This window comes from Eubalaena glacialis, chromosome 3 (genome assembly GCF_028564815.1).
Source record: "Eubalaena glacialis isolate mEubGla1 chromosome 3, mEubGla1.1.hap2.+ XY, whole genome shotgun sequence".
NCBI classification, from domain to species: domain Eukaryota; kingdom Metazoa; phylum Chordata; class Mammalia; order Artiodactyla; family Balaenidae; genus Eubalaena; species Eubalaena glacialis.
Window position 1 is genome coordinate 174,698,663 of NC_083718.1, and position 26,497 is coordinate 174,725,159.

Here is a 26,497-nt window from a genome sequence, read left to right on the forward strand (position 1 = left end):
CACCTTTCGCCCCTGGAGATGGGGCAGGAGAGCACTCCGGTCTCTGAAGGGCTGGGGAGAGATGGGCATGGGTAGAAGTCCCCACCACCCTGGTAGGCATGGGGCTTCAGGTACAGAGCCCAGGCTGGTGGGCCACACAGTGGGCTAGTTACCAAAAGCGCTCACCCCGCCCCCCGCCCCGGACAGCTTTTCATCCCAGTCCCCTCTGGGAAGCAGATTCCAGATTCTAATACAGAAGTCAAAGGCACATGTAGATTTCTGTTAAAGAAACTGACTTTATTTAGTTGAAAAGTGTCTCCTGGGTAAAGTGAAGAACACCCATACAGACTGGCTTGGGCAACGAAGTGCCGCGGGGCGGAGGGGGCAGGTCTGTGACCCCACAGAGCACAGGGTAGGAGAGAGTTATTTCGGCCCCGTCTCTTGCTCCTTCCTTGGCACAAAGCTCACTTCACTTCACCCCACTCCAGGGGAGGGAGGAGCAGAAATGGCAGCAGCTCAGGCAGAAGCAGTCAGCTTGGGACAGAACCATGGACAAGCACGACTTCCAAACTGGAACAGAATGCAGGGATGCTCTGTCCTAGATGTGTCAGAGGTGGTCCTCAAGGCCAGAGGTCAGGAACTAGGGTACTGGCCAGAGTTAGAAGTCAGGAGGTCAGAGGTCACTCTCTGGGGTCAGGGGGCGGAGACAGGAGTGCTCCTCAGGCTGAGAGGGTGGGGGGTGGGAAGACGGTTCCCTGGAGTCAAGGTTTCGGGCTTGGGAGCTGTCCTCGGCCCGCTCCACTCCGCAGGCCCCCAGGCCCTCTGAGTAGAGCTCCTGGTTCTGCTCCTTCCACCTGCGGAATTTCTCCCCAGTGAGCTCGGGGTCGCCTAGCACCTCCTCCAGGGCCTGCAGCTCCTGCATCTTTGCCTGGAAGAGGTGTAGGGGTTAGGGCCATGATCACCCGGGGAGCGGGCAGAGCCTGAGTCCAGAGCTAGCTCTGGAGTCCAGTGGCCTAGAACCCAGCACCTGGCCCGGTCCAGCCCCCATCCTCAAATCGAGAGCCTGGCTCCAGGAACCTAGAACTCGGCCCGGTCCACAGCAGAGCCCAGGGCTGAGGACCAGGAACCGAGCCGAAAGCCCCGAGCCCAGCCCCGAACGGTGCCCTGCGCCCGCTGACCTTGAGCGTGCTCTGCAGCGCCCGCACGCGGTGCACTCGCTCATTGAGCTGGGGGTCTCGGTTGCGCCGCATGAAAGAGCTCCGCCACTGCTCGTGAGTGAGGGGCTGCGGCCTGCCCAGGAGGGACACGCCACCCAGCCTCAGCCCCCGTACCATTCCTTCCAGGGCCCCTTCGCTGCTGTCTGTGGGAGGGGGAGCAGGGTGAGCGTGTGCCCGCCCTCGCCCCCAGCCCTCCGTCTCGGCTCCCACCCCCCCACCCCCCCTGCCGCTTGGCTCAGCACCTGTCAGAGGGCTGAAGGAGGTCCGTGGGCTGCCCTGCGTGAGGGCGGCCGCAGGTGATGTGTCTCCGTGGAGCGAACTCCCAGCTTGGGCCGGGCTGGGCTGGGGGCAGGGTGGAAGGAGAGGAGGGTATCAGTCTGAGTTCCACGCCCTGCTCTTCACCCCCCGTCAGCTCCCACTCACCGAGGCTGAGCAGGATCCAGCCTCATCGTCGGGGTCTTCTGCTTCCGTCTCACTGTAGCAGTCTGGGGTGGACAAGAGTGGCTGGGAAACCCATTCAGCTTCACAGGGTTTGGGCAGGCCAGGGGGTGGGCTTGGGGGAATTGAGCTCCCAGCCCCCATCCCAGGGAAGGCAGAGGCTCAGGGGAGACCCAGCCCTGTGAGGCACCCACCTTCCTCTCGGGGCAAGGGGGCGCGGCCTGGAGACCGGTACTTGGAAATGCAGGTAATGAGATGGCGCACCCACCTGTGGAGGGGCAAATGGGTCTCAGGGAGTTTCCACTTACTGTATGCCAGGGGCTTTCACCTATATCATCTTCTAATTTAATCCTCAGAGCAACTCTGAGAGATAGGAATTCTTACTAGTCCATTTTAGAGAAGATGAAACTGAGGCTTAGAGGAGTGAGTGTCTTGATGAGCCCTATCAGAGAGCTGGGCTCTGAATCCAGGCTCCTGAGCCCAGGCCTCCGAGCACTCCCGTGCAAGCTGTGGAGGTCAAGGGGGTGGCACTCACGTGCTCAGGTCCGTCAGGGTATCAGCAGCGAAGATGAAGGGTTTGTACACGTTATGGGTGAGCTGGAACACACTGCCAGGGAGCAGAGGGGCCTCATTCAGCTGGGGGTGCCCATCCAGGATGCAGAGAGGCTGGACTGGGCATCCCAGCTACCTGCTGCCCCCACCCGCCCCTCCTGTCACCTACCTCTCCCTTTCTCTCCCCACCCCCAGCCTGTCACACCTCACGACTTAACTATTTTTTCTTCTGATCTTGTCCACTTTCCAGGCTGTAGTTGGAGACATTGATGAGGCCCTCAGCCTTCTCATCCTGGGGAGATCATAGTGTGAGGGTCAGCTTGAAGCCCCAATACCCTCAAGGCCCAGTCAGGCTCCTGAGGATGGGGGAGGGGAGAGGGCATTTCCTGGGCTCTCTAACCGCTCGTCTCTCAGTGCCCAGAGCTCAGGGCAGGAAGCTGGGGTGGGGTCAGGAGGTGTGACCAAGGGGTGCCTCTGAGCCTGGCAAGGGGAGCCAAAGATATCCAGAGAAACAGCCAAGGAAGAGGAGCCCCCTCATGCATTTGCTCCATCACAGACACAGACGAAGCTGCTTTGCAAATGCTCCTCTCCCTGCCTGGTTTTCTTTCTCCTTTCCATCTGACTAACCCTCAGGCATTGATTTTTCAGGAAGCCTTCACCACTCTTCAGGTGGACTGGCCACCTTTGCTGGGTTCCCACCCACCCCTGGCTCTTCTGCCATCATAGTATGTGTTCCCATATTGTCCCTGAGTGTGTATTCATCCCTCTCCCCACCAGCCTGAGTAACGGAAGCGGTCCAATTCTTCCCTGTGTCCCAGGGCCCAGCCCAGAGCTGGGTATGCAGTAGGCACCTTGAATGTTAGTTGAATGAATAAACAATTGATTGAGCGGCCCATAACTAGGATGAACAGATTAACAAAAGAGGAAGGAAAGGCGGGTGGAATCAAAGAGATTCTACCCGGCCTGTGATACCTTTTCCAGACTGCTTTTATACACACATCTGTTCAGTTCTCTCTGAATAGTGTCCCCATTTTACACATAAGAACACTGGGGCCCACCTGTGACCACAGATGGGAGTGGACCGTGAAGGAGGGACAAGAGCCGAGGCCCTGAGGTGACTCACTTGCTTACCTGTGTGTGTGTATGGGGTCTCACCTGGGGCTGGCGGTACCAGTAGAGCGTGTGTCCCTTGAGCACAAACCAGCAGCGGCGCCAGCGCGGGCCCATGAAGCCCCTGGGCACCTTGCGGAGCAGGAGCCAGCCATCACAGTCAGGCCGGCCCAGCTCCCGGCAGGACACCTGCCGGCGGCTCAGCTGCATCGCCACGCCTGCAGCAGCACAGCGCGGCTGGTCAGTGAGGGGCTGGCGGGGTGTCCCGGACCCCCAACCTGCTCCCTTGCCCCCCACGAGCACCCCCAGCTGATATTTCTGAACCCATGCTCTGGGCTCAGAATGTTACACGTGTCACTTCTGAGGTGGGGATGACTCTTCCCATTTTAGAGACAGGGAAGCTGAAGATCAGAGGACGAGCTGTTTGCCCGAAGTCACAGAGCTGGCGAGAGGCCCAGGCTGGGAGCATAGGTCTGTGTGACCCCAGAAACAGCTGTTGCCAGGAGAGGCTGTGCGTGAAGTGTGTGTTGAGGGGGGTGGTCTTGCCCAGCACTGTAAAGACCTCTAAGAGCTCCTCATATCACGGCATCACCCCCACCCCATCAGGTGCATTTCATACCTTTTGATTTCTTGCGACCAGGGACAGGACTCTGAAAGAACCACAGGAGGTTAGAGAAGCGTATGGGTCCAAAGCCACACACCCCTCCTTGCTGAGCCCCAGAGCTTACCTTTTCAGGGTGTTCTGGGGGCTCTGGAGCGTCTGCTACCCCAGCTAGGAGTGTGGCTGAGGGTGCATGGGGGCCGGGCAGGGGCTCCGGGTCAAGGGAGGTTGAGGCTGTCAGGGAGGCAGGAGAGAGAGGGAGGGTCCCTGAGCTCAGACCCGGGCCCAGTGGTAGGGTGGGGGTGTAAGAGTCCAGGGTCAGGCAGCCCACATGCCTTGTCCGGGGCATCTGCCGACTGGTGGGGCTTTGAAATTACCTGTCCAGGCAGCAGGGCTGGCTCCGGGACTTGGGTTTGAAGTCAGGTCGAAGGCGAAGACGTCTTCCGATGGGGCCCTGGAGAGATCAGGGAGAGATGAGGTGAGCCATGGCCCACCCGCCAAGACCTACCCGGGGCCAAGACCTACCCGGGGCCCAAGCCTATTACCTGGGAGACGGCAGGGCCGGAGCCAGCGATGGGCTCACTGGGTGTGGGGGGCCCAGGGCCTGAGGAGGGGTCTGAGGAATAATCAGAAACAGGTGATGGAGCTGGCGACAGACAGGGGTCTGAAAGCAGACTGGGGGCAGGGGAGGGCGGCAGGTACCTGTGAGGGTATCTCCGGCGCCAGGACCTTCTTCAGCACTAAGCTGACCCCGTCTGGCTCCCGGAGCAGCTCCCTCACCACGTTTTTATGGGGCCAGCCCACCTGGGGGACAGGGCAGAGGGCAGGGCAGGGATGATGGGCAGGACTGAACTGGGCAGGAGGCTCTGAAGCAACCCGACAGCCTTGGCCTCACAGCACTCTCTCAGCCTTCCGCTCAGCCTCAACTCATCCTCCTCCAGGAAGCCTCCACGAGCCCCTCTGACCTGTGTGAGCTGGCTGGCCTCATGGAAGGCAGCTCCCACAGCCCTGGTCTCCCCAAGGGAACCTCCCCACCCACCGACCTGGGTTCTACTCAGGACCCCCTTCCTCCCACCACGCCCCTCCCCTCACTCACCACCACCTGCTCATTGATCTGGACAATCTCGTCTCCAGGCAGGATCTGCAGCCGGGAATCAATGGGGACCTGGTGGGGGGTGGGATTCAGAGGGTGCACCCTCATGGGGCTGGAAGCTGGCTTGGCTGGCAGGTTGGAGGGCCACGGGGGTGGGCGGCCGAGAAGGGTGTAGGGGTCTCACCTGGGTGCCCACTCGAGACACAAAGTGCAGGCAGTTGCTGGTGGTGTGGATCTCCAGGCCCTGCAGGGCAGAGGCTGCAGTCACTAAGGGTGTGGGGACCGCCGGGCCAGGACCCCTGCTAGGCACCAGGACTCACAGGTGAGTGGAATGGGGGAGAGAGCTGGCCTCAGCTTGGCACCGCTCGACTTGCTATGTGACTTTGGGCTCACCGCTGCACCTCTCTGGGCTCTGCCTCCTCCCCTAAGGGCTGAGGGGAGCAGGTTGCAGACTTCTGAGGTATAAGATTCTCAGCAACTTTCCTGAAGAATCTCATACGTCAGGGACAGGAGCGGGACAGGGCAGGGCTGGGGCCTCTGGTTTTCCCAACTGGTCAAAGATTAAAGCAAAAAAGTTCATGTCCTCTCCCCTCTCCCCTAGGTCCGTGTCCCAGGGCTGGGATGTGTCACCTGAGACCACACCAGCTGCAGCCCCTCAGGACCAGAGAAGGGGCTGAATGACGGTGAGACCTCAGGGAAGTCCTCTGGGCCTTTAACATCTGTACAAAAGTTCCCTGGAAGTCCAGTGGTTAAGATTCCACGCTTGCACTGCAGGGGGCGCAAGTTTGATCCCTGGTGGGGGAACTAAGATCCCACATGCCACGTGGTTCGGCCAAAAAAGAAAAAAACAGGGCCTTCCAGCTGTGACAGTATAGGATTCTGTGGGATCCTAGAACCAGATTTCAGGGCCCAGACAAGGCTGCCGAGGGGTCAGGGGTGAGAGTTGAGAGGTCAGGGCTCACCGAAGGATGGTCCAGCGGCACGTGCTGTAGCACGGCCTTCTGCTCCAGCAGCTCCTCTGGGCTGCAGCTCAGGATGTTGTGGCAGATCCCGGCCACGTGGCTGCTCTGGCGGATGGAGAGCAGGATGTCTAGCCTGAGCCCCGTCCCACCCCATCTCCACACCCCACTCACCCCCCAGACTCACAATCCTCAGGACTTTGCTCTCCTTCTCAGCCGCTGGACAGTCCTGGAAGCAGAGTGAGAGAGCAGGGGCCTGCCCTGAGCAGGGCGCGCTGCCTTCGCCTGAGGGCAGGGGGATTCCCTGCAGTCCCTCCCGGCGTCCCATACCCTGGCCCCCTTCCCAGAACTACATGGCCTTAGAGCTTTCGCCCCAAGATCTCATCCCCCTGACGCCAGGCCCCCAGAAGTCACCACACATGCCCTCCCCCGCTCCACCCCCTCCTGAGAATCAAACGTCCTGTGCTGCCCTCGCCAGTTAGGAGCTCCCACGCCCCCATCACCCCCTACCCAGTGGCCGGGCCTCCTCTCTTTCTGCCCTTGCCTCTTCCTGCTCTCACACCTGATCCTGTGCTGATTCACAAGTTATAAAAAGCTCTAGCCTGACTTGGTCTCTACAGCCTGGGCCAAGCCTGGCCTCTGGTTCTCCTACCTCCTGCAAGGCCTGGCCCAGCTCCCCGCACAATTCCCCAATCTCCTGGCAGGATGAGAAGTCATTTAAGTGGGAGAAGAGGTACCTGGCAGAGGGAAGGATGGAGCAGTGGTTAGGGAACTGAGCTTAACAGTCAAGTCACTGAACCACCCTGCGCCGGCTACGCATCTGAGACTCTGATGGGTTTTGATTTGGGGTAAAGGAGATGACTGATACATCTAAAGACCTTAGTCAAGTGCCTAATAAATGCCAGGCCCTGTTCTAGGCACTGGGGAGACAGACATTAAACATCTAATTACATCAATGATGATTTAACTTCTACTGCTGTGAAGTGTAGGGAGCTCTGAGAGTGTGTAACAGGAAAGGCTTCTCTGAGGAGGTGACATTAGAGCTGGGACCTATGGGACAAGCAGCGGCCAGTGAAAGGGGTAGAGAGCTCTTTATATAATGCTGTTGATGTGACTGTCATGATTACAAGCTGGAGGTGGGGTGGGAACCCAGGCAACCCAGTGCCCCTACACAGACCAATTAAACTCTTTGCCCAGTTCCACTATATCTGAACAAGAGCAAAGCTCTATTTTTCTCTCCCAGGTCCCAGAGGAACCCAAGGATGAGAAGGGTCCCCTCACCAGTTACTCAGACCCTAGGAGGAGACCGAAGTACCTGTTGAGCCAGAAGAGGAGGGAACGGGCCTCATGCACCAGCTCCATGGCTGCGGTGAGGACATCTGCAGGAGGCTCAGCACAGCCCCCCAAGCGACCTTGGACTAAGCTCTGGAATGCCCGGATCCCCTCCAGCAGCCCCTCTGTCAGGCTCTGCAGGTTCTCTGACTGTAGCCCAGAGCTCTGTACCACAGAGTGGCAGGTTAATTCCTGGCAGCGGCCAGCCCCCCATCAGCACCCCCATGGTGGGTGGAAACTGCAGCCAGTGTGGCCGCCATTCACTCACCAGGGCCCGGAGCTGTTCCACCCCTTCCAGGATGAGCTCCTGGTGGCCCAGAGGCCACACAGTTAGAGCTTCCAGGCTTCGGGGGCAGAGCTGGAGCAGGTACTTGCCAGGCAGCTCCCAGTCCTCAAAGTGATAGTCCTGCAGGGAATCATCGAGGCCTGGTGGAAGAACGAGGGTCAGCATGGGGGAGCCAGGGGGTGTCAAGGCCTTTCTGGTCAGTGCAAAAGTCCTTTTCCTAATGACCCTGAGACCCAGGCAGTGTTCTGCCCTGCCCATTTCACAGATAAGCCTACTGAGTTGAGAAGTAGGGTCACATAGGGCAGTGGTTCTCAAAGGATGGTCCCCAGACCAGCAGCCGCAGCCTCACTGGAAAACTTGTTAGAAATACAAATTCTGGGAATTCCCTGGTGGTCCAGTGGTTAGGACTCAGTGCTTTCACAGCTGTGCCCCGGGTTCAATTCCTGGTCGGGGAATGAAGATCCCACAAGCCGCGTGGCACGGCCAAAAAAAAAAAAAGAAAAATAGCCAAAACATGGAAACAACCTAAGTGTCCACTGACAGATGAATGGATAAAGAAAGAAAATGTCACACACACACACACACACACACACACGGGAATATTATTCAGCCATAAAGAAGAAAATCTTGCCATTTGCAGCAACATGGATGGACCTTGAGGGCATTATGCTAAGTGAAATAAATCAGACAGAGAAAGACAAATACTGTATTATCTCACTTACATGTGGAATCCCAAACACCCAAACTCATAGAAACAGAGAACAGATTGATGATTGCCAGAGGCAGGGGATGAGGGGGTAGGGGAAATGGGTGAAGGTGGTCCAAAGGTACAAGCTTCTATTTACAAGTCAGTTTTGGGGATGTAATGTACAGCATGGTGACTATGGTTAGGATTCTGGACTTTCACTGCCATGGCCCGGGCTCAATCCCTGGTCAGGGAACGAAGATCCCGCAAGCCACACGGCATGGCCAAAAAAACAAAAACAAACAAACGAATTCTCACATCTGCTGAATCAGAACTCAGGGGCGGGGCCCAGCAATCTGCATTCTAACAAATGCTCCAGGTGTTCTGATGCTGCTCAAGTCATGCTTGATGGGGCTTTGGAGTCAGAGAGACCTGAGTGACAGCGATTGAGCAAGTAACTTAATTACTCCGTGCCTTAGTTTCCTCACCCATAAAATGGGGAAAATAAAGACACCTACCTTCTAATCATGTGTATTAAATGACACGACACATGTCAAGCACTTGGCCAATTGCCTTGGTTCATGGTAGACAGTCAGTAACAGCCCCCGTATTATTATTGCCAGACTCTTTACCGTGATCCCCAAGGCCCTGTATGATCCGGCCACCACCTGCCTCTCCAGTCATCTCTTGGCGCACAGGCCCTCAAACTCAACACTTCAGATCCAGAGCACTAACTCCCTGCAGCTCTTGGAATGCTCTCTTGCCTCAGGGTCCTCACATGTGCTCTTCCTTCTGCCTGGACTGCTCTTCCAGCTCCTTCACGTCCTTTTTCATCTTACTCCTTCCAGGAAGCCTTCCACAACTCCCCAGGCTGGGTTGGGAGCCTCTGCTGCTCTCACTGCCCCTTGCACCTCCACAAACCCCTGCATCAAAGCACTAACCTCTCCTACTTGATCATGAGCTCTTCAAGGACTGGGCCTTAAACAAGTGTTCATCTCTAATTCCAGCCCAGGCCTCTTACAAGGTAGACACTCACAAGTAAGAAAAAAATCTAGTGAATGCTTACTATGTGTTAGGAAAAATTTAAGGGCTTTATACATATTAACACATTTAATCCTCACCGAATCTAGAAAGCAGAGATACTGTTATCCTCATTTTACAGGTGGGAAAACATACAAATAGAGGTTAACAGTCAGCTTTCTCAATCTTTGAAGGAACCCCTGCCATTCCAAGCCAGGGTCTTTTGTGATCAATAGCTCTCCCTCATTCCCTGTGTGACATTAAGAGCACTTGACCAGGAGTTCGTGAACCTGTTACTCCGTGGCTCTGGGCCCTCGAGCACCGCCCTTGCCGTGCACACAGCAAATGTGCTGTGCTGCCTCCCTCCCAACAGACTCTGGCGTTGAACTGCACGTGCCAGGCCCTCGACATGATTGTCTTATTTGGTTCACTTCATGAGATCAGAGTTGCCTTTCCCATTTTATGGATAGGGAAACTGAGACTCGTGGTCACAGAACTGGTGAGTGGAGGGGCTGGGCCTGGAACTCAGTCTGGGAGTCTGACGCCAGCCCTGAATCCCTGCTTTTACCGGGGCTGGTCACCCTGAGCCTGCCCTCGGTGGACTCCGCCCGCCCCCTCCACTCTGGCTCCTCCCTGTAGGAGGAGTGTCCTGACTCACCTCCCGGCTTCCAGCTGCATGTCAGAAGGTCTTCACTTCTGGGACCTTTCCCACCCAACTGGGATCATCCCCCCTGGAGGCCTAGGGAGGGGCAGTGCCGACCCTCCAGTCAGGCCGGGGCTTCTGCTCTCACTGGGAGCTTCGGGGTGGGGGTAGGGAAAAGTCACCCCACCGGCCCTATTCCAAAGCCTCAGCAAATCACTTCCTGGCTCACTGTGTATTTTTCGGCTTCTGAAAAATGGGTTTAATAACAGCCCACTGCGCCCTGGGGCAGAGGGAAGATGAAGGAGATACAGTGGGGGCGGGCAGCTGGGGAGACACCGTCTGTGTTTATTACACAACCACTGCCTCCCCATTGCCACCCTGGAGGCTTCTTGGGCTTCTGGGGGGATGGGAGTCCCCCTCTGGGTCCTCCGGGGGGGGGCCCCCCGGGGTCATCTCCATTATCCTTCTGCCAGGTTCACGGCAGACACTCTGTAAATACTTGTTGACTGACTAACCAACTGACAAACTCGGCAGGTCCTTTGTCCTTTTCCTCTCCCCGTCCCACTGCCCCAGCCCCACCCACCTCTCAGCCAAGACGCCACCTTCCCGGGGGTCCAGGTCGCTACTGGCTCCATGGCCAAGTTCGGCTTCTCGGATCCACACCCGCTCCGTCTCTCCAGCGCAGGAATTTCCGCTCCCAGAGCTCTGACCTGGGGAGGGGCTGGGCTGGGCTGGGGGCGGAGCTACTAGCATACCTGGGCCCACAAAGCTGGCTAGGTGAGGTGCTGTGACAGCCATTGGCCTACTGCCTGTCCACCTCCTGCCCCACCCTTCAGGCATCCTAGGGCAGCTGGGCTGCCAGACCTGGGGATGGTGCCACTGATGTGTGACCCAGGGGATCTCAGAGCTGGCCTGGGATCCCCGCCCAAAACTGGCCTCAAATGGCAGGGTGCAACCCTGACCTTCAAGGCTCCTCAAAAAGGGGCCAAAAAGTGAGCAGTGAGCACGGCAGCAAAGCGCAGAGGTTAGGAAGCCAGAGCCTGGGTGCAAATCTTGGCTTGGCAGCTTGTTAGCTGTGTGACCAAGGGCTAAGCTTACCCACCAGGCATCACTTTCCCTGTCTGTAAAATGGATATAATAGTTCCTACCTCAGAGGGCTGCTATGCAGAGTACCTGTGTTAATAGCTCTACAACCTTTAGAACTGGTTTTTAGCCCCCTCTTTTTTTGCACCGTGGACCCTTTTGGCAATCTGGTGGAAACCCTGGACAGTTTCTTAGAACGATGCTTTAAAAGCATAAAGCAAAATGCTGAAGATTACAAGGAGGACAGTTATTATCAAAATATATTAAAACCCACAAATTTATGATATAGTAATATTCATTTATCAGCATTAAATAACAAGACTGGCAAATTAAATTCCTTTTCTAATGATCGGCATGTTGTTACTCAGCATGAATAACACTGAACTGTGGAGGTGGTCTCTGACTCACCTCCTTGCACTTACTGATCAGCAAACACCTACAGATAGGGGATGCAAGAGAGTAACAGATAAGCTGGGTGACCAATGTGAGAGCAGGTGGATTCACCATTTGGTCACTGACCCTCTACTGGGCACCATCAATGGCAGCTATGCTGCAGGAGTGTCTGAAACAGTGTGATTTAGCAGTGGGTTAATAACTGTCACCATTTTGAGATCGTTATGAGCGTAAGTGATATTTTGGGATACTTGTGATAACTACAATTTGATATGAAAATACCTGTGATTTCTACTGGTGACAAAGCCACAGATACTGCTAATACTTCAATCCATAAAGAAGGAAATGGTAAATTTTAGTTAGAGGTTAGTGAAAATAAATATATAATTTTTTTGCCATGCAAGTTTATAGGCCCCCTGAGTTGGGAAGCCCAGGTTAAGAGCTTTCCTCTAGAACAATGTCTGACACAGACTAAGTGTCTGCAGTTATCATCATCATTATCATCATCGCAGGCCAGGGGACTCCCAGGACTTTGGAATCAGGCAGAATCAGTTCCACTTGTTTGAGATTAACATACACACTGTTATGTATAAAATAGATAACCAGCGAGGACCTACTCTATAGCACAGGGAACTATACTCAATATTTTGTACTAATCTATAAGGGAAAAGAATTTGAATATATATGCGAGAATATATATATATTCTTGGACCTCCCTGGTGGTCCAGTGGTTAAGACGCTGTGCTTACACTGCAGGGGGCACGGGTTTGATCCCTGGTCAGGGAAGTTCTGCATGCCATGTGGTGCAGCCAAAAAAAGAAAAAAAAAAATATATATATATATAATATGTATTCTAATATTATATATATATGTATCACTGAATCACTTTGCTGTACACCTGAAACTAACACATTGTAAATTAACTACATCTCAATTAAAAAAAAAAATCAGTTCTGGGACTTCCCTGGTGGTCCAGTGGGTAAGACTCCGTGCTCCCAATTCGGGGGGCCTGGGTTAGATCCCTGGTCGGGGAACTAGATTCCACACGCTGCAACTAAGAGTCTGCATGCTGCAACTAAAAAAGATCCCGCGTGCCTCAACTAAGACCCAGGGCAGCCAAAAAAAAAAAAAAAAGTCAGTTCCACTTGCTATGTGACTGAGCCCACCCCTTACACCTCCCTGAACCTGTTTCTTCCTCTCTAAAAGCCGGGGGCTGGGGGGGATGTGACTAGACCTTAGCTCTGTGAGTATGTCTTTAAAATATTTTGAAATCTGTAACATGAGGTAGATATGAGTTATTATTGCTTTAATTCTGTGGGGAGGGGCCTGGGAGGCCTGCCCCCTCTGTGTCACCTAACTTGGACTCTCTACCAGTGCCCCAATACCTGGCCTCCAAAGCCTGTCATGATCTTGATTGTCACCCAGAGACCTGAAGTCTGAATTTGGCCCACAGATGTCCATGTGGTGTGTGTGTTTTGTCATCATTTAACAATTTCACATACAAATTGAGTTCTCTGAAACTTGGCCAGCTCTGTTTACCCCATCCCACCTTCACACGTGGCATCAAACATGAGTGCAGATCGTCGGCTGCTTCCTTTCAAGGGGACTCCAGCTCACCAGGTCCCCACAGGACTTGCTCCCTCATTTGTGAACCAGTAGGCTCCCAATTTGCAACTTGGCCCTCACCTCTCTGGCTTTGTCCTTGGCCTCATGTCCTCATACGCTGCACTGTGTGTATCCCTTTAACACTCCTCGGTGCTTTCCCCTTTAATGTTTTTGCCTCTTCTTACACTGGCCTCCCTGTGGCACTCTGGGGAAACCCAATAAACACAGACCTATCTCCACCATCCTGATTTCATCAAACGCCTACCCTGAGCTGGCACGAGATAGAGGGGAGAAGCCAGCCAGCCTCTGCCCTCCCTGAACTCACAATTCTGTAGGGGAGAAACCAACAAGAACTCACCACGTGTACTCAGATACTCCCTGTAAAGGACTGGGGTCCTAACAACCACACCAGTGCCTTTACTCTGGGCCCCCAACATGTGGCAGGGCTAGGCAGTTAGGGGCACAGTAAATGGCAGCTTCTATTTTGAAAGTAGTTTTATAAGTTTATGAAAGGTCTTTGGATCTATTTGCTGTAAAAATTTCAGCGATAACAGTAGGTCATTAAGTGGAAGGAGGACGTGCCCTTTCCCCAGCATGTCCCCATCCTGTTGCCCAGGTTGGGCCACTGTTAAGTTTTCTGGTGTTCTTCCATTCTCTCGATATGCAGATACTCTACATGTTATTCTGGAAATCTGCTTGTCCGCCCATTTTTATGAGTTAATCAATACCAAATGAAATCATACAAATAATGCCCAGCACAGTCAGCTACTATTTTTTCTTTTTGGCCACGCCACGTGGCTTGCAGGATCCAGGTATTGAACCCAAGCCATGGCAGTGAAAGCCTGGAATCCTAACCACTAGGCCACCAGGGAACTCCCAGTCAGCTACTATTTTTTAGCACACCTCAGACAGCTTTCTTAAGATGCAGATCTTTTATTATTGTCCCCAAGCTGAGGTAGGGAAGTCCCTACAGGAACTCCATCTTGGGGAAAGGGGTGGAATGTGCCTTCCCCCAAGGTAGGTGTGGTTGATCCAACAGAAACCAAGTGAAAAAGGCCTATTCCTGTTTGGAGGGGGTGCTAATAATAAGGCACCCAACCCCTCCTTTGCTGAGAGCTGACTGGTGACATCCAATCATCTGAGGTAGGGTTAGGGCCACGACCTGGGCTGGGAGTCCCTCCCATACCTGGTCCAGGCCTGAGACTTCTCAACACTGCCAGGCCTCTCCTGCCTACCCGGCCTGGACTCCCTGGTGGGTGGGGGAGGTGCTGCTCAGGCCTGATGCTGATCTCTCCTGACAGCTGCTCCTAAGGCTGGCAGGGCAGGCAGGCGGGGGAAGGGAGAGATTTAAAGGTCTAGCTGCCCCGCCCCCTGCCAGACCTGGGAAGGCAGACGCTGGTGAGCATCCTCTCTGTCCTGATTTCCGCTTCTTGGTACCATGAACGCCACTGGTCCTCATTCCCGCTTCCATCCCACAGGACATCAGGAAGACTAGCGGCACCCACCATGCGATTTCGACGCCTGACACCTGGCTACTTCCGAGTGCTACAGGTAAGCACCCCAAATGGTGCCTTCTGGGACCGACCCCATTACTACCACGGCTGGGATGATACCCAGCAGCCAGGCTGTCACGTTCCCTGCCGCCTGAGCAGCCAGGGCCCACATAGGCAGTGAAGCGAGAGGGATTGGGGTGGAATCTCCCTGGGGCAGCAATGGTATCCATATCTCCTTCCCTCAGCTGTAGCTTCTCAGCCCCTTTCCACCCCCCACCTTCCCAGAAGTCTCAGCTGACCCCTCAGGTGGACCCTCTGTGCACCTCCAGATGCAGATAGCCGGGGAGCTGAAGGCAGAGCCCCGGAGTCCGCTGGTGGGGATCGTGGCTGCACTGCTGGCTATCCTCGGGCTGGGCGGCTCCTGCTATGCTGTCTGGAAGATGGTGGGGCAGCGGCAACCGCCACAGGCTCCATGATGAAGTGGGCAGCCTCTCACCTGGGCCCTGGGGGGTAGGTGACTCGCGGGGGCTACAATCTCAGAAGCCTACTTCTTTTCTGGTGGGGGGGGGTCACTCCCTGCCCTCATTGGAAGCAAGATAGTATAAACCTGATCCTACCCATCCCCCCCACACACCTGGGCTGCAATGGGGGGCTTCAGCTCAGATGCCAGGACCCCTGAGGGAAGGAAAGGATGCAGGTTCTAAAGCTGAATCAAGTAGGGAGTAAACACTCTGGGCCTTGTACACAGGAGTAGAGAGAAACCCTTACAGGGCTTGAATTTGGAGGAGTGGCCTGGAGGTTAGCGAGTCAGAGCCAAGCCCTCTTTATCCAGTTCTTTTATTGGGAGGGAGGGCACCCGGAAGAGGCCATCTACTTCCCAAACCAAAAGAGACTGGCATAGTCTCTCCCAGCCTGGCCCTTGCACCACTGTCCATGGGCAGCTCCTCTGCCTTGCATCCTCAGGCCATGTCAGGTAGACGTGTCCATCTCAGGGACCGCGGTGGATACTTCTGTGGGCACTGCCAGCCTTTGGGGAGGAACATAGGAACCCATACCCGCTGCCCTCTCTGCTTCTTCCTGACTGTAGGGCTCCACACTCAGCTGCTTCAGCCTGGGAAAAAGAATAGGAGTTGAGAGCTGACCAGATGCAAGCCCTGTCTGCCCGGCACACATCCATCAATCCTCTCCTTACTCCTTCATACCTTTTCTTGTGGTCTTTGGATCGGAAGTGCGTCTTCAGGTTGGCAGAATCGATGAAGTACCTCCTGTAGGGATGGGGGGTAAGGAGGATAGTTAGAAGGTGATGCCTCTCAGGTACGCCTATTTCCCTGACCCTAGCTCATTCCCTGATGCTAGGCTCCGGGCTTGAAGGGATGGGAGGCCGGCAGACCCACTGGTCCCAGGAGAAGAGACCCTGCGCGTCCCGGGACCCGGATCTCACACCCCCGGCCCGTACCGCGGACCCTTCTCCTCCTCAGGCTGGGCCCGGCCGGAACTCACGCGCAGGCCAGACAGCGATGCAGGCCGCCCCCTGGCAGGTCGGGATCGGGTTCCGCGCCTGGGTCTGGCCGGGGCCGTGCGGCAACCCGGGGCCGCAAATCGCGGTGAATCTCATCCAGGTCCGGCTGCCGCCGCTTCGCCTTCATCTGGCGGGCCAGGGAGTGCGCTCGGTGCGCGCCCGTCCGGCGGGAGCGACCCATGGCGGGTGACAGCAGGACTAGGGGTCCCAGAGCCGAGTTGGGAGAACACGTGTGGGCGCTTCCGGACTGTTCAATGACGCCTTGTGACGCCCTGGGAATGATCAGCTCTGCCAGACCGCCTCTGATGACGTCACTTGCGCGGGCCGCGCCTCGAGCGCCCCCAGGCGGCCGTCGACGTCAGTGACGGAGCTCGGGGCCGGGCCCCACGAAGCGTCCTCTTCCGTCGCTGGAGAGGCAGGGTGGTGTGTGCCCTGGGGGGATGCCGGCCCGTCCGCTGCCCTGCCTGCCCCGCCTGGCCCACAGCACCGTCCTCTGGCCTTACCACCCCTTCCTGGTTCCCAGATCTTAGACTCCGCGTTGCGGGTTGGGGGGGGGGGGTGGATGCTGCATCTTTGGGAGGAACTGAAAAATGTCTATGATGTTAATAAATTAATAAATGAATGAGAGTGAATAAGTTTGGGATCCCGGCCCCCACAGAAATACCTCTAGTCCCTGAGAAAGCCCTCGCCACTTCTCACTCCTCCCCAGTTATTCCTCCCCAGAGATCACAGTGCTTAGGCGTACTGTCAGACTCAAGAGGGGTCAGCTCCTCTCACAAGAAAAGGAGATGCTCACAGAAGGACCTCCCATCTTTGAGCCCCTTCTCTGAGCCCTGGACTCCCAGGCGTGGGCTGGCATCAAAGGGAGAGATACAGCCCAGGTGTTGTGTGCTCAGAGTGGGGAGAGGGCCAGAGAGCCTTTCCCCATGCACCAGAGCCTGGTGCCTTCCAGGCTGACCAGAGGAACTCAGCAATAATTCAGGGGCTCCGGTTCTTTGGAACCTGTTGCCAGGAAACAGGGAGACCAGCACGTGCATCCCTGGGGAGAGGAATCAGTTTCCAGCCCAGACAAAGCGGTGAAATGTAAGCCCAGGGCACCGACTGGGAGCCTTGGGACCTTCCCACTCCAGTTCACAGAGGCTGAGTGCAGACATAGGTCAGAGCCCTGTTGAGGGCACAGCTGGTATGGCTACAGTCACAGGGGAGCCACTGTGGGTCCTGAGCCCAAGGACTTTGTAAATGGGATTCGTGAATGGAAGAGGATATTTCTGGAGCCATTTCAAATGATCAAATTCAAGAACTCCTAGGCCCAGGAAGGAGGCTTCTGTGGAGGGAGTCTTCATTATTCTTGGCGAATATGGGTCAAGACGAGGGGCTGAAGTGGCAGAAGCTGGCTCTCACCACAGACTCCTTTGGATCGGGTTCACCTGCTGGGCACTGTGCCATCTGGGGAGGCTGGTGCATCTTTAATGAGGTCACCTGATCCCTGGGACAGGCTCTCAGCCTCACCAAGTTCCTGGAGCCAGACACACTGGGTGCTTCCCATGCCTGGGTGCCAGGCCCATTTCCCCTGCAGCCATGAACCAAGCCTTCTGGAAAACCTACAAGTCCAAAGTGCTACAGACCCTGAGTGGGGAATCTGAGGAGGACCTGGCAGAGGAGGTGGGTAATATCCTGCTTGCTGGATGGGGCATGGGCAGAGGGGCAGCAGGAGTGAAAGATACTGAGAAGGGCAAGGGACTGGCTATGAGAGAGAGAGACAGAGATTTGTGCAGAAGCAACTGGCAATTCATGGATGACCAATGGCACGGTGCATTGTCAGAAAGTCAGGACGTTCCAGAAAACGAAGGAAGAAAAGAAGACTTGGGGGGCACTGGAGGAGTGGTTACGGTCTCCAAAGATCTCAAGGGCTGCCACACGGAAGGGATCCTTTTAGGACCCATGTGCAGTACCTACACACATACACTCAGCTTGACACAACTTTCTAATGGGCAGAGCTGAGCAAAAGCAGGATGACTCGCCTTGAGAGGAAGCAAGCCCCCGGGAAGTAGGGGAAGTGGCACCTGTACACTGAGGGTTACTGTAGCAGCATCAGAACAGAGCCATACTTGGACCATGTTTGTTCTGACATTTAAAAATAAAAATTGAAAAGGCTCCAAAACAGTCTTATCTCTGGAGGCTGTGATAAATGGCAATTGCACAAATAGATATGACAGAGGCAGGAACTAGTGCTGGGGTGTGTGTATGTCAGTGTGAACACGTGTATGTCTACACAGGTTGGTGTCTAGGGCTGGCCCTGTGTAGAAGTATCTGTGGGTCAGTATTGGGATTGGCGTCCATGTGGAATCCCCAGTTAAGGTGTGTGTGCAGGTGTGAACTGGTTACAGGTATTTTCAGGTGTGTTTTTTGGGGGCAGAAGTCTACAGAGGCATGCAGGCATTTGCAGGTACTATGTTTGTATGGCGTGTGTGTTGGGTGTGTGTGAACATCTGTGTCTTGGTGTCTGTGGATGGGTGGAGAGGTTTTGTGTGCTGTGAGTGGGCCTCCATGCAGCTGTCTTCAGTTGTGGAAGTGCACAGGTGTGAATGGTATAATTGTGTAAGTGTCCTTGTGTAGGTGCCTCACAGCACATATATCTGTGTACGTACAGGTGAAGAGTTATAGCCATGTGGAGGCACGCTCCTGTACAGGTGTGTGTCTACATTGGCGTGCAAGCCCTTGTCCACATGTTTTGCAGTGTGTATGCATGTGTCTGTGGGTGGGCAGGTATGTGAGCTCAAAGGTGTCTGCAGGGATTGACTGTACAGCAAATGTGTGTGACAGGTAGCTTTGCGTAGAGGTACAGCTGCGTGTATTTTTGGAGGGTGTCAGGGGCCTAGGTGTGCGTCTTGTTCCTTGGGGTTTGGAGTGCCAAGTCTATGTGTACCAGGCTAGCAGTGGGGGAGGGAGGTCGTATTCCTCTGGGACCTCTCTCATGCTGGGTAGGGGTCTTGTGTCCCAGAAGGAGAACCCAGCGTTAGTGGAATCTGAGGCGGCAGAACCAGCTGAAGAGGCCTTCAATCCCATGTCACAGCTGGCCCGCCGGGTGAGTTCTCCCTTCTTCCACCCCAACCCTGGGGAGCCTGGCAGAAGCTGCTGTGGAGTCCTGGGAGGTGGTGCTGGGGGCCCTCCTTGACTCCCAGCCCCTCTCTCCCAGGTTCAGGGGGTTGGGGCGAAAGGCTGGCTGACAATGTCGTCTCTGTTTAACAAAGAAGACGAGGACAAGCTGCTGCCACCAGAGCCCTGTGCTGACCAGTACGTGTGTGTGTGTGTTGAGGGGGTCTGGGATGGGCCTGGGGATCCCCTTCTCCTATGTCCTTTCCTTCTGGTTTGTTTGTCTTTCTGACTACAGAGGACTGGGGAGGGCCAGCCCCTGGCTGCTTCTCTTTCTCTCAGCAGGAAAGAGGCCCAATCAGCATATCTGGGAGATTAGGTTAGATCTCAGGAGGAATTTACCAGCTGTTGGGATTGAGATGCTAAAAGGTATTATATGGGCTCTCTCCCCATCCATGTGGGAGGGGTCATCTCCCTAGAATAAGGGAACCCAGGAGAGAAGTTTTAGGTGTTTGGAACAGAGAGTGGTTCAGATCAGTGGTTCCCAAGTATTGGTCTAAACCCTCATCCTCCCAGGGAACTTGAGACAAACACAAATTCCCAGACCCTCCCTCAAAGATTTTGATTCAGCCGGTGTTGGCTGAGGCCTGGTATCTATATTTTCAGCGAGCTCCCTGAAGACTTGAGGACAATAGTTTAGGAACCACTGTCTTAGCAGGTCTTTGATGCTGGGGGCGTAGAGGGTCAGACCCGGGGCCTTGTCTTCCTCCTAGCTCTATTCTGGCACACACTCCATCTCTGCCCTTTCCTCCAGCCCAGTCACACTTCCCTTTTGGCATTCCCCTATTCCTTTCTTCCCCAGGGTCCCCCTGACCCACCCATCTCTCCTGCCCCAGGGTTCCTTTTCTCCCTCCCGCTCATCCCCTCTCCCTACCTCAAGCCTCATCACTGCTCCTTGATTGCCCTTCCCCCCACATCTACTTGCTACCTCCCTAGTCCCCCTCTCCCCTAAGCCTTTGATCTAGGCCTTTCTCCTTCCCCCGGGGTCGCTCCACCCATCCTTCTCCCCAGCGTCGCTCATTTTTCTGGACCCTCTTTTCCTCCATCCCAGAGCCAGACCCCTGTCCCCGCCCCGTCTCTTTCCCCAGGGCTCTGACCTCATGTTCCTGAACGACCGCCCCCAGAGTCTGACCCCGCCCCCTCCCCGGATCTAACGTTCCCATTCGGGTCCCACAGTCTCTTAGCATCCTTCCGCCCGCCCCTCTCTCAGGGCTCCTCCTCCTCCACCTTCCCAGACCCCGCGCCTCTGGCTCCTCTCCTCTGGCCTCGCCCCTCTCCTCTACCCTAAACCCCTGACCCCAGCTCTCTCCCCAGGGATCCTGATCCTGGTCCCCTCTTCCCAGACCCCTCACCTAATCCCCTGACCCTGTCCCACCCCAGCCCCCTTTCCCAGTGCCTCTGAGCCCTCCCCTTGCCTCCAGGCCCTGCCCCCAGTCTCCCGGGCCCCTCCAGCCCCTGACCTCACCCGGGCCCCACTGGCCCCACTACTGGTCCCTTGACCCCGCCTCCTGTCCTTTGTCCTCTTCGGGGCCTCTCGGCCAGCCCCTGACCCCGCCTCTCTCCTGCAGCCCGCTGGCGGCGCAGCCCTCTTCTCAGGCGGCGGCGGCAGCGGCGGCGGAGACGTGCGGGCCCGGGTTCTGGGACGCGTTCGCCAGCAGGTGGCAGCAGCAGCAGCAGCAGGCGGCGGCAGCGTCCATGCTGCGCGGCGCGGAATCCACCCCGGATCAGGCCCCTGAAGCCGGGGACGAGGCCGCCGAGCGCCCCGAGCCGCGGGAAGCCGATCCCGCAGCCGGTTTCAAGTGGGGCTTCCTCACCCACAGACTGGCCGAGATGAGGGTGAAAGCTGCGCCCAAGGGCGACTAGTCTGCCGGCCTAACTGGGCGACCGCTCCTCCCCTCCCGCGATAAAAAAACCCTGGCCCGACACCCCGTGTGACCGCGTGCTTTTGTCCGTACGGCGGGGAAGGCTGCTTTTGGGTGGGCGACCTCAGGGCGGGGTCCAGCTGGAGTGGTCCTTGCCTTCTCCCCCCACAAACGTACAAGGAGAAAATGACCAGAGACCTCCCAGGTATCAGGATAGATTGTGTTCGATTTAGGGTACTACTTTCCAGGAATCTGGGGAACCCTAAAGGACAAGTCCCGCCGCCCTGTCCAGCCCCTTTTAGTTCGACAAACGTTCCTTGTGGCCTTGCTACGTGGGCTGTCCCTGTACTAGGGGAAGGTCAGTGACTAACAAGAGAACCCAGACTACCAGCGGGTCCCACACAAGGTGATAAGTTGAAGCACAAAAATAAGGCTGTAGTTGGGAGCTCAGAGGAGATGAGCCCGGCTGGGAAATTCAGGAGTTCCTGAGAGAGAATGCATATATGTAATCTTAGAAGGATGAGTGGAGAGAAAGGGGAAGGTAACCCAGGCAAAGGGAGGAGGCCGTGAACAAAGACTTACAGGTGTGAACGTGTGAGGAAAACAGGTGACCTTGTTTGTCTTTGAGGGAAAGGAAGACAGTGACAAGATGTGAGGCTGCGGGTTGGCAAAGTCCTGGTTTGAAGAGTCCTTTATTGTCCTCGATTCTGGATCCTCCACATCTCAGCCCTTCATATCTAGTAACCAAAACGGGTAGCAAAGCTCCAGGAATGGGAGCCTTCAGAGGCTGGTGAACCCCAGATTTCTGGAGCAGACCCCTCCCCAAAACTCCCCAAACGCGCGATTCCCGGCTCCCAGCTCTAATTTGGACCCTCCTGGGGGGTCGGTGGCGGAGACGATCATAATAGTGTTAGTGCTAATTCGGTAGTGGTCATAGCTGCTTCGTTTATTGAGCACCTCCTACGTGCCGGGAACTTTGCCAAGCGCTTTGTGACCATTTCAAATATACTTCGATCACCGAGGGGTGTGTCTGCGGCCCCGAGAGGCACAGTCAGACTGGAACCCACACTCCAAAACCCTCGCGCGTCTGCTCTGTAATCCAGCCTCTCGACTCCTTTAAATAACTTTTTGACTTTATTCAGCAGGTTCTCTGATCTCCCACCCCAGTCTTCACTCGCCCAGTCTTCACTAGCCTCCCGGCCTCCACAGGGGCCACGAGGCCGCCCCCTCCCCGTCCGCCGCCTGCGCTGGGAAGGGCCTTCGGGATCTTTTTGTCCCATCCTGCCAAGGTTCACGAGGGGAAACCGAGATCCAAAGGGAAGGGTTTGCCCAAAAGCACCCGGCGCGTTAGAGGCAGGGTGTCCCTGCCCGTGCCTGGGTCCAGCCCCGCGCTCACCCCTTGCCCTTCCCCGGACTCCGGACTCCACCAGAGCCTGCTCACGAGCGGCGGCGGTCACACCTCGGACTCGCGCGGCGGGCCGCGGGCGCGCTGGCAGCCGTACAGCCACTGGATGACGCGCGCGTTGCGCTCCACCACCGACACCTGGGGGCGCCCGTCCCGCGCCGAGCCCCCCGCTTCCGAGCCACCGCCCTCCGCATGGTCCCGGCGTTCTGCGCCGCCGTCGCTGGACGTCCAGTCGCTGGCGTCCCCAGAGCCGGGCGGCGGCGACGTTCCGGGCTGGGGGCTGGCGTCGGCGCCCCAGCTCTGCGGAGAGAAGCGCTCGGCGCCCAGCACCTCCACCAGCGCGCGCTCCAGACCGCAGTAGTTGAAGAAGCGCTCCTTCTCCGACAGGGGCAGCGAGCACGTGGGGCACAATGCCCGCTTTCCCGCTGCTTCTGGGGCATCTTGGGGCGCGGCCCAACCCCCAGGAGCCGCGGGTCGCTCCGTTGAGCCTGGGCTGCTTGAAGCGACGTCTCGGGGGGCGCCCAGGAAGAGGCGACGCACCAGCCCCTGGCCCTTGGCGTTCTCTTTGTTCACTGAAGCCTTGCAGTCCCGCTTCTGGCGGTAGAAGATGAGGGAATCAGGCCTTGGCAGCCGCCTGCCACTGCCCCGGCGGGCGGGTCTGGGCGTCCTGGGCGATGGAGGGGGCCCCAGCTCGTTGCAGGGGTGCGGGGTGAGCGGCCCGGGACCCCCACGCAGAGCTGGCTCCTGGCGTCGCGCTATCACCTGGTGCGTCTTGACATACTTGGCTTTGTCGGCCTCCAGCCTCTCCACAGCGCTGGGGGTCCGTCCCCTGGATGGGGTGGAGGGAGAGGCCAGGAGCATCTTAGCAGAACTGGGCAGGACAGTGCCCCATAAGCCACTGGAGGTAGGCAGATAGTTGAGGAGCTGAGAGCAATTGGCTGGGGCTTCCTGGGACCTGCGGAGAAAGAGGAATGGTCAGGGGGAGAGTAGGAAATGTCCCTGCCCCTCTCCTGCAGGCACTCCTGGGAATAGGCTCAGCCAGCCACCCCTCCCCCATCCAAGTCAGCCAGGTGCCACGCCCAGGGGGCAGAGGCTCAGGTATCCCTCCCACCCCCATCCCTCAAAGATAATGGGCAGGGGCTCCCTGGCCACCCAGAAACCTATGCCCCTTTGAGCGTGCCCCATTCTGGCCACAGGGCCATGCCAAGCAGGCATCAGCAAGCAGGACACTTGGAAAAGGAAATGGGGCTGGTCCCTGCCCAATTCCCGAAAGTAGCCTCAACCGGAAAAAATACCTCTTCCCAACCTAGCAACTTTGAGTCCAAGACAAGGAGGCTTCCCAGCCACATGCTGGCTCCAGCAGGACCAACCCATCCCGCCCCCAAACACAGAGGTCAGGGATATAACCACAGGGTAGGAGCCTCCAGTAATTGCAGTCAACTGCTCTGCCCAGACACAGCAGGGTCATCAGGGAAAGAGAGGGAGATGGTCACCAGGTCACTTCAGCCAGCTACCTGCCACCTGCTCTGTGCCCCTGTGAAGGGAATTCCACAATGCCCAACTGTATACATCACCTTGTTTACCTCTGCATTTCCATTTCATAGAAGAGAAAACTGGCCCAGAGAGGAGGAGGCTTGTTCAGGTCTTACTGAGAATTTGGACACAGGACTGGAACCCAGATCTCGTGCTTTGCAGTCCAGAACTAGTTCAAAATGAGTATCTCACTTGCCTATCAAAACTTTCCTCTATGTTTTGCTTCTATTCCTGCTGCTATAAAACCAAGCACTTTCTGCTAGAGATTGGCCCCTTATCTCACTAAAAATTTCCTTCCACTAATTCTTCCCAATAACCTGCACTCCCAGAAATCTGCCCTCAGGGTCCCTCATCCTAAAACCCCGTGACCCTTCTCATCCAGCTCCCTTCTGCTGGGGAAGGGGGGCCGGAGGGGTTGTAAATCAAGAGCTGACAGTTCCCTTGGCAGTAACAGAATGGGCCACCCACACGGCTCAGTACACTCTACCCCATCCCTGTTTCCCTGCTCCCCCCATCCTCCATTCAGCTGAGAGGGACACATCAGTTCTGGGGGCTGAGGAGACCTCGGGTCTGCAGGCAACAAAGGAACAGAACTTGCCAGGGATGGGGGGAGGGGAGTCCTGGTAAGGGGCCTTGGGGCAGAGACTCTGCCAACCCTACTCACCCCAGGGCAGCCTGTGTGTATACACACACACACACACACACACACACACTTACATACACCCATCTAGGATCTAGCAAGTCAGTCCATAGGTAGTTGGTGACTGGGAAACCAGACAGCAAGGAAAGCCTGGCAGTGCCCTCCTTCCTGCCTCCCAAGGACTAAACTTGGCAATAGGTCAGATTCCGGGGTCCCAGGAGGGCACTGTGCTTGTCTGACCTCAAGGGTACCCTCCCGTCCCCTCCTTCTCTTCCGAGCCCTGAGCAGGCGGCTATAAAAAGTTCCTAAACACAGGGACCAAAATAGTTTGCTGTCCACTGCCTCTTCCCTGCCTTCTGGGCTGCCTTGGTGCCCAACCACAGACATTCCACCCTAGAAGCCTGGCAGACATCCTTGTGCCCGCCATCCCTTTGCCCACCCTCTCCCAGTACTGGGGTTAGTGGTCCGAACTTTGCCCAAGCATTTGGCTTTGGATGCAGATGCAGGCTGGGGGACTGTGCTCACTGGCTTGGTGCCAGCCTCCTTGCCCTTGGGTCCCTGGGTGCCCTCCCACCCCAGCCCTGGGCTCAGGATGCACTCACCTCTGCATGGTGAGGCTGAATGCCAGGGTCCCCAGGCAGGTCCAGACTGAAGGCAGGAGGGACAGCAGGGACTGGAAGTAACTTTGGTGGCAGCCAAACCTCACTCTCCACAGGAAAAGCCAAGAGAGCCTCCACCCCCCCCCAGGTTAACCCTTGCCTTCCTGACCTGGAGCCTGGCCTCTGTTAACCCCTTCCTGGTCACAGTCTCAGTGCTGGAGAGGACCTTTGGACCACATCCAGCTCCTTTACTTTACAGATGGTCATACGGTCCCTGACAGGTTAAGTGATTTGCACAGAGGCACAGTGAGCTTGGGGCACAGCCAGCACCCCAAACAAGGTCTCCTGATTCCCAAGCTTCCTCCAGAGGCCTGGGGCGGGGACATGCGATTCACGTGGGGTCAGCCCCCTCTGCTGGGCCTTGGCAGATCCTCCTCATTCAGATGAGAATGTGCAGGGTTCTAGTTAACCAGCTTTTTCCCTCTGTAGCAGGTTTAGACCTGTCCTGGTCCAGGTGTGTGGATGGTGTCAAGCTTGCTCTCCCGAGGGGTGAGGCCAGGAATCTGCAACCTAAAGGCGGGGGCAGTGGTGCTGCAGATGTGCCGGGTGAGCCCCTCCCAGCAAGTCTTGGCATGAAGGTCACAAGGGAGCCCATTGGAGCTGCCTCTGCTCAAGGTCCTCTGATGGCAAATGGGATTGTCTGGGAAGAGGGTGATGAAGGGATGATTCTGGGGCCAAGCCTGGGTAAAGGACCTCCTTCCTTCTCTGCCCCCACTGGGAAATTCTAGAGCTAGCACAGTTTCTTATTTGACACCTCATGTCTCAAGGGGGAGCCCTGGCTCCACAATGCTGGTTCCAAGAGAGCCCCTCTTCTCTCCCCAGTGGGTAAACTCTGCAGTACCCAGAGCTCAAAGACCAATGTCCTTGCCAAGGGGTTCCTGCACCACCACCCCATGGCCACTTTTCACAAATCCCTTTCCCTCCCTTCTAGCACTTTTTAATGTTTGCAAAGCACATTCACACCCGTGCTCTCTGATCTCCTTTGTCCCTCCCAAGGACCCTAAACAGAGGACCCAGCAGGAGTGACCACCCCACTTTATGGGTAAGGAAACAGGATTAAAGGGGGGTACTTAATTCCAACTCCAAATCCACTCTTTCCACTGCACCCTCTGCCTGTCAAGTAAGGTAATAAGTCTGAAAACCAGGAGGCCCATCTCCTGGTAAGACATTTTAATTACCTAGTTAGAGGGAGTATTTTTTTTTGTTCATGATAGATAGTTCCATATTGTGTTGTTAC

At 56.2% G+C, this 26,497-nt stretch overlaps 5 protein-coding genes across 5 annotated transcripts; 2 read left to right on the forward strand and 3 right to left on the reverse strand.

Annotated features, from left to right (window-relative positions):
- Positions 1-255: 255 nt before the first annotated feature.
- Positions 256-10,630, reverse strand: CNKSR1 (connector enhancer of kinase suppressor of Ras 1). Its single transcript, XM_061186954.1, has 21 exons — positions 10,499-10,630; positions 7,550-7,707; positions 7,265-7,446; positions 6,602-6,686; positions 6,137-6,178; positions 5,953-6,057; positions 5,175-5,234; positions 4,994-5,062; positions 4,600-4,701; positions 4,443-4,513; positions 4,275-4,351; positions 4,025-4,131; positions 3,916-3,946; positions 3,342-3,514; positions 2,405-2,478; positions 2,170-2,241; positions 1,829-1,902; positions 1,620-1,681; positions 1,439-1,538; positions 1,158-1,339; positions 256-907 (listed from the first exon to the last, which is right to left on the reverse strand). The coding sequence occupies exons 1-21, from the start codon at positions 10,548-10,550 to the stop codon at positions 653-655; spliced, it is 2,133 nt and encodes a 710-aa protein (XP_061042937.1). The 5' UTR covers positions 10,551-10,630; the 3' UTR covers positions 256-652.
- A 3,872-nt stretch (positions 10,631-14,502) lies between these two features.
- Positions 14,503-14,965, forward strand: ZNF593OS (ZNF593 opposite strand). Its single transcript, XM_061186955.1, has 2 exons — positions 14,503-14,547; positions 14,819-14,965. The coding sequence occupies exons 1-2, from the start codon at positions 14,503-14,505 to the stop codon at positions 14,963-14,965; spliced, it is 192 nt and encodes a 63-aa protein (XP_061042938.1).
- A 345-nt stretch (positions 14,966-15,310) lies between these two features.
- On the reverse strand, positions 15,311-16,291 carry ZNF593 (zinc finger protein 593). Its single transcript, XM_061186956.1, has 3 exons — positions 15,990-16,291; positions 15,692-15,754; positions 15,311-15,600 (listed from the first exon to the last, which is right to left on the reverse strand). The coding sequence occupies exons 1-3, from the start codon at positions 16,187-16,189 to the stop codon at positions 15,459-15,461; spliced, it is 405 nt and encodes a 134-aa protein (XP_061042939.1). The 5' UTR covers positions 16,190-16,291; the 3' UTR covers positions 15,311-15,458.
- A 1,295-nt stretch (positions 16,292-17,586) lies between these two features.
- On the forward strand, positions 17,587-21,024 carry C3H1orf232 (chromosome 3 C1orf232 homolog). The gene is made up of 4 exons (XM_061186958.1): positions 17,587-17,670; positions 19,010-19,093; positions 19,205-19,302; positions 20,730-21,024. Exons 1-4 carry the CDS (start codon positions 17,587-17,589, stop codon positions 21,022-21,024), a joined length of 561 nt encoding a protein of 186 aa, XP_061042941.1.
- A 1,373-nt stretch (positions 21,025-22,397) lies between these two features.
- Positions 22,398-25,260, reverse strand: FAM110D (family with sequence similarity 110 member D). The gene is made up of 2 exons (XM_061186959.1): positions 25,204-25,260; positions 22,398-23,383 (listed from the first exon to the last, which is right to left on the reverse strand). The coding sequence occupies exons 1-2, from the start codon at positions 25,209-25,211 to the stop codon at positions 22,477-22,479; spliced, it is 915 nt and encodes a 304-aa protein (XP_061042942.1). The 5' UTR covers positions 25,212-25,260; the 3' UTR covers positions 22,398-22,476.
- Positions 25,261-26,497: the final 1,237 nt, after the last annotated feature.

Bases quoted from the DNA above. Each gene is read 5' to 3' on its own strand.
- CNKSR1 (XM_061186954.1), bottom strand. From the start codon at position 10,550: ATGGAGCCAGTAGCGACCTGGACCCCCGGGAAGGTGGCGTCTTGGCTG. The intron at 6,687-7,264 runs GTACTTCGGTCT...TCCCTCTGCCAG, and splicing joins CTCCTCTTCTGGCTCAACAG to GTACCTCTTCTCCCACTTAA. The intron at 1,682-1,828 runs GTGGGTGCCTCA...TGTCCACCCCAG, and splicing joins CCCCTTGCCCCGAGAGGAAG to ACTGCTACAGTGAGACGGAA.
- ZNF593OS (XM_061186955.1), top strand. From the start codon at position 14,503: ATGCGATTTCGACGCCTGACACCTGGCTACTTCCGAGTGCTACAG. The intron at 14,548-14,818 runs GTAAGCACCCCA...GTGCACCTCCAG, and splicing joins GCTACTTCCGAGTGCTACAG to ATGCAGATAGCCGGGGAGCT.
- C3H1orf232 (XM_061186958.1), top strand. From the start codon at position 17,587: ATGAACCAAGCCTTCTGGAAAACCTACAAGTCCAAAGTGCTACAGACC. The intron at 17,671-19,009 runs GTGGGTAATATC...CTTGTGTCCCAG, and splicing joins AGGAGGACCTGGCAGAGGAG to AAGGAGAACCCAGCGTTAGT. The intron at 19,303-20,729 runs GTACGTGTGTGT...TCTCTCCTGCAG, and splicing joins CCAGAGCCCTGTGCTGACCA to CCCGCTGGCGGCGCAGCCCT.
- ZNF593 (XM_061186956.1), bottom strand. From the start codon at position 16,189: ATGGGTCGCTCCCGCCGGACGGGCGCGCACCGAGCGCACTCCCTGGCC. The intron at 15,755-15,989 runs GTGAGTTCCGGC...CCATCCCTACAG, and splicing joins CATCGCTGTCTGGCCTGCGC to GAGGTACTTCATCGATTCTG. The intron at 15,601-15,691 runs GTATGAAGGAGT...TCTTTTTCCCAG, and splicing joins TCCAAAGACCACAAGAAAAG to GCTGAAGCAGCTGAGTGTGG.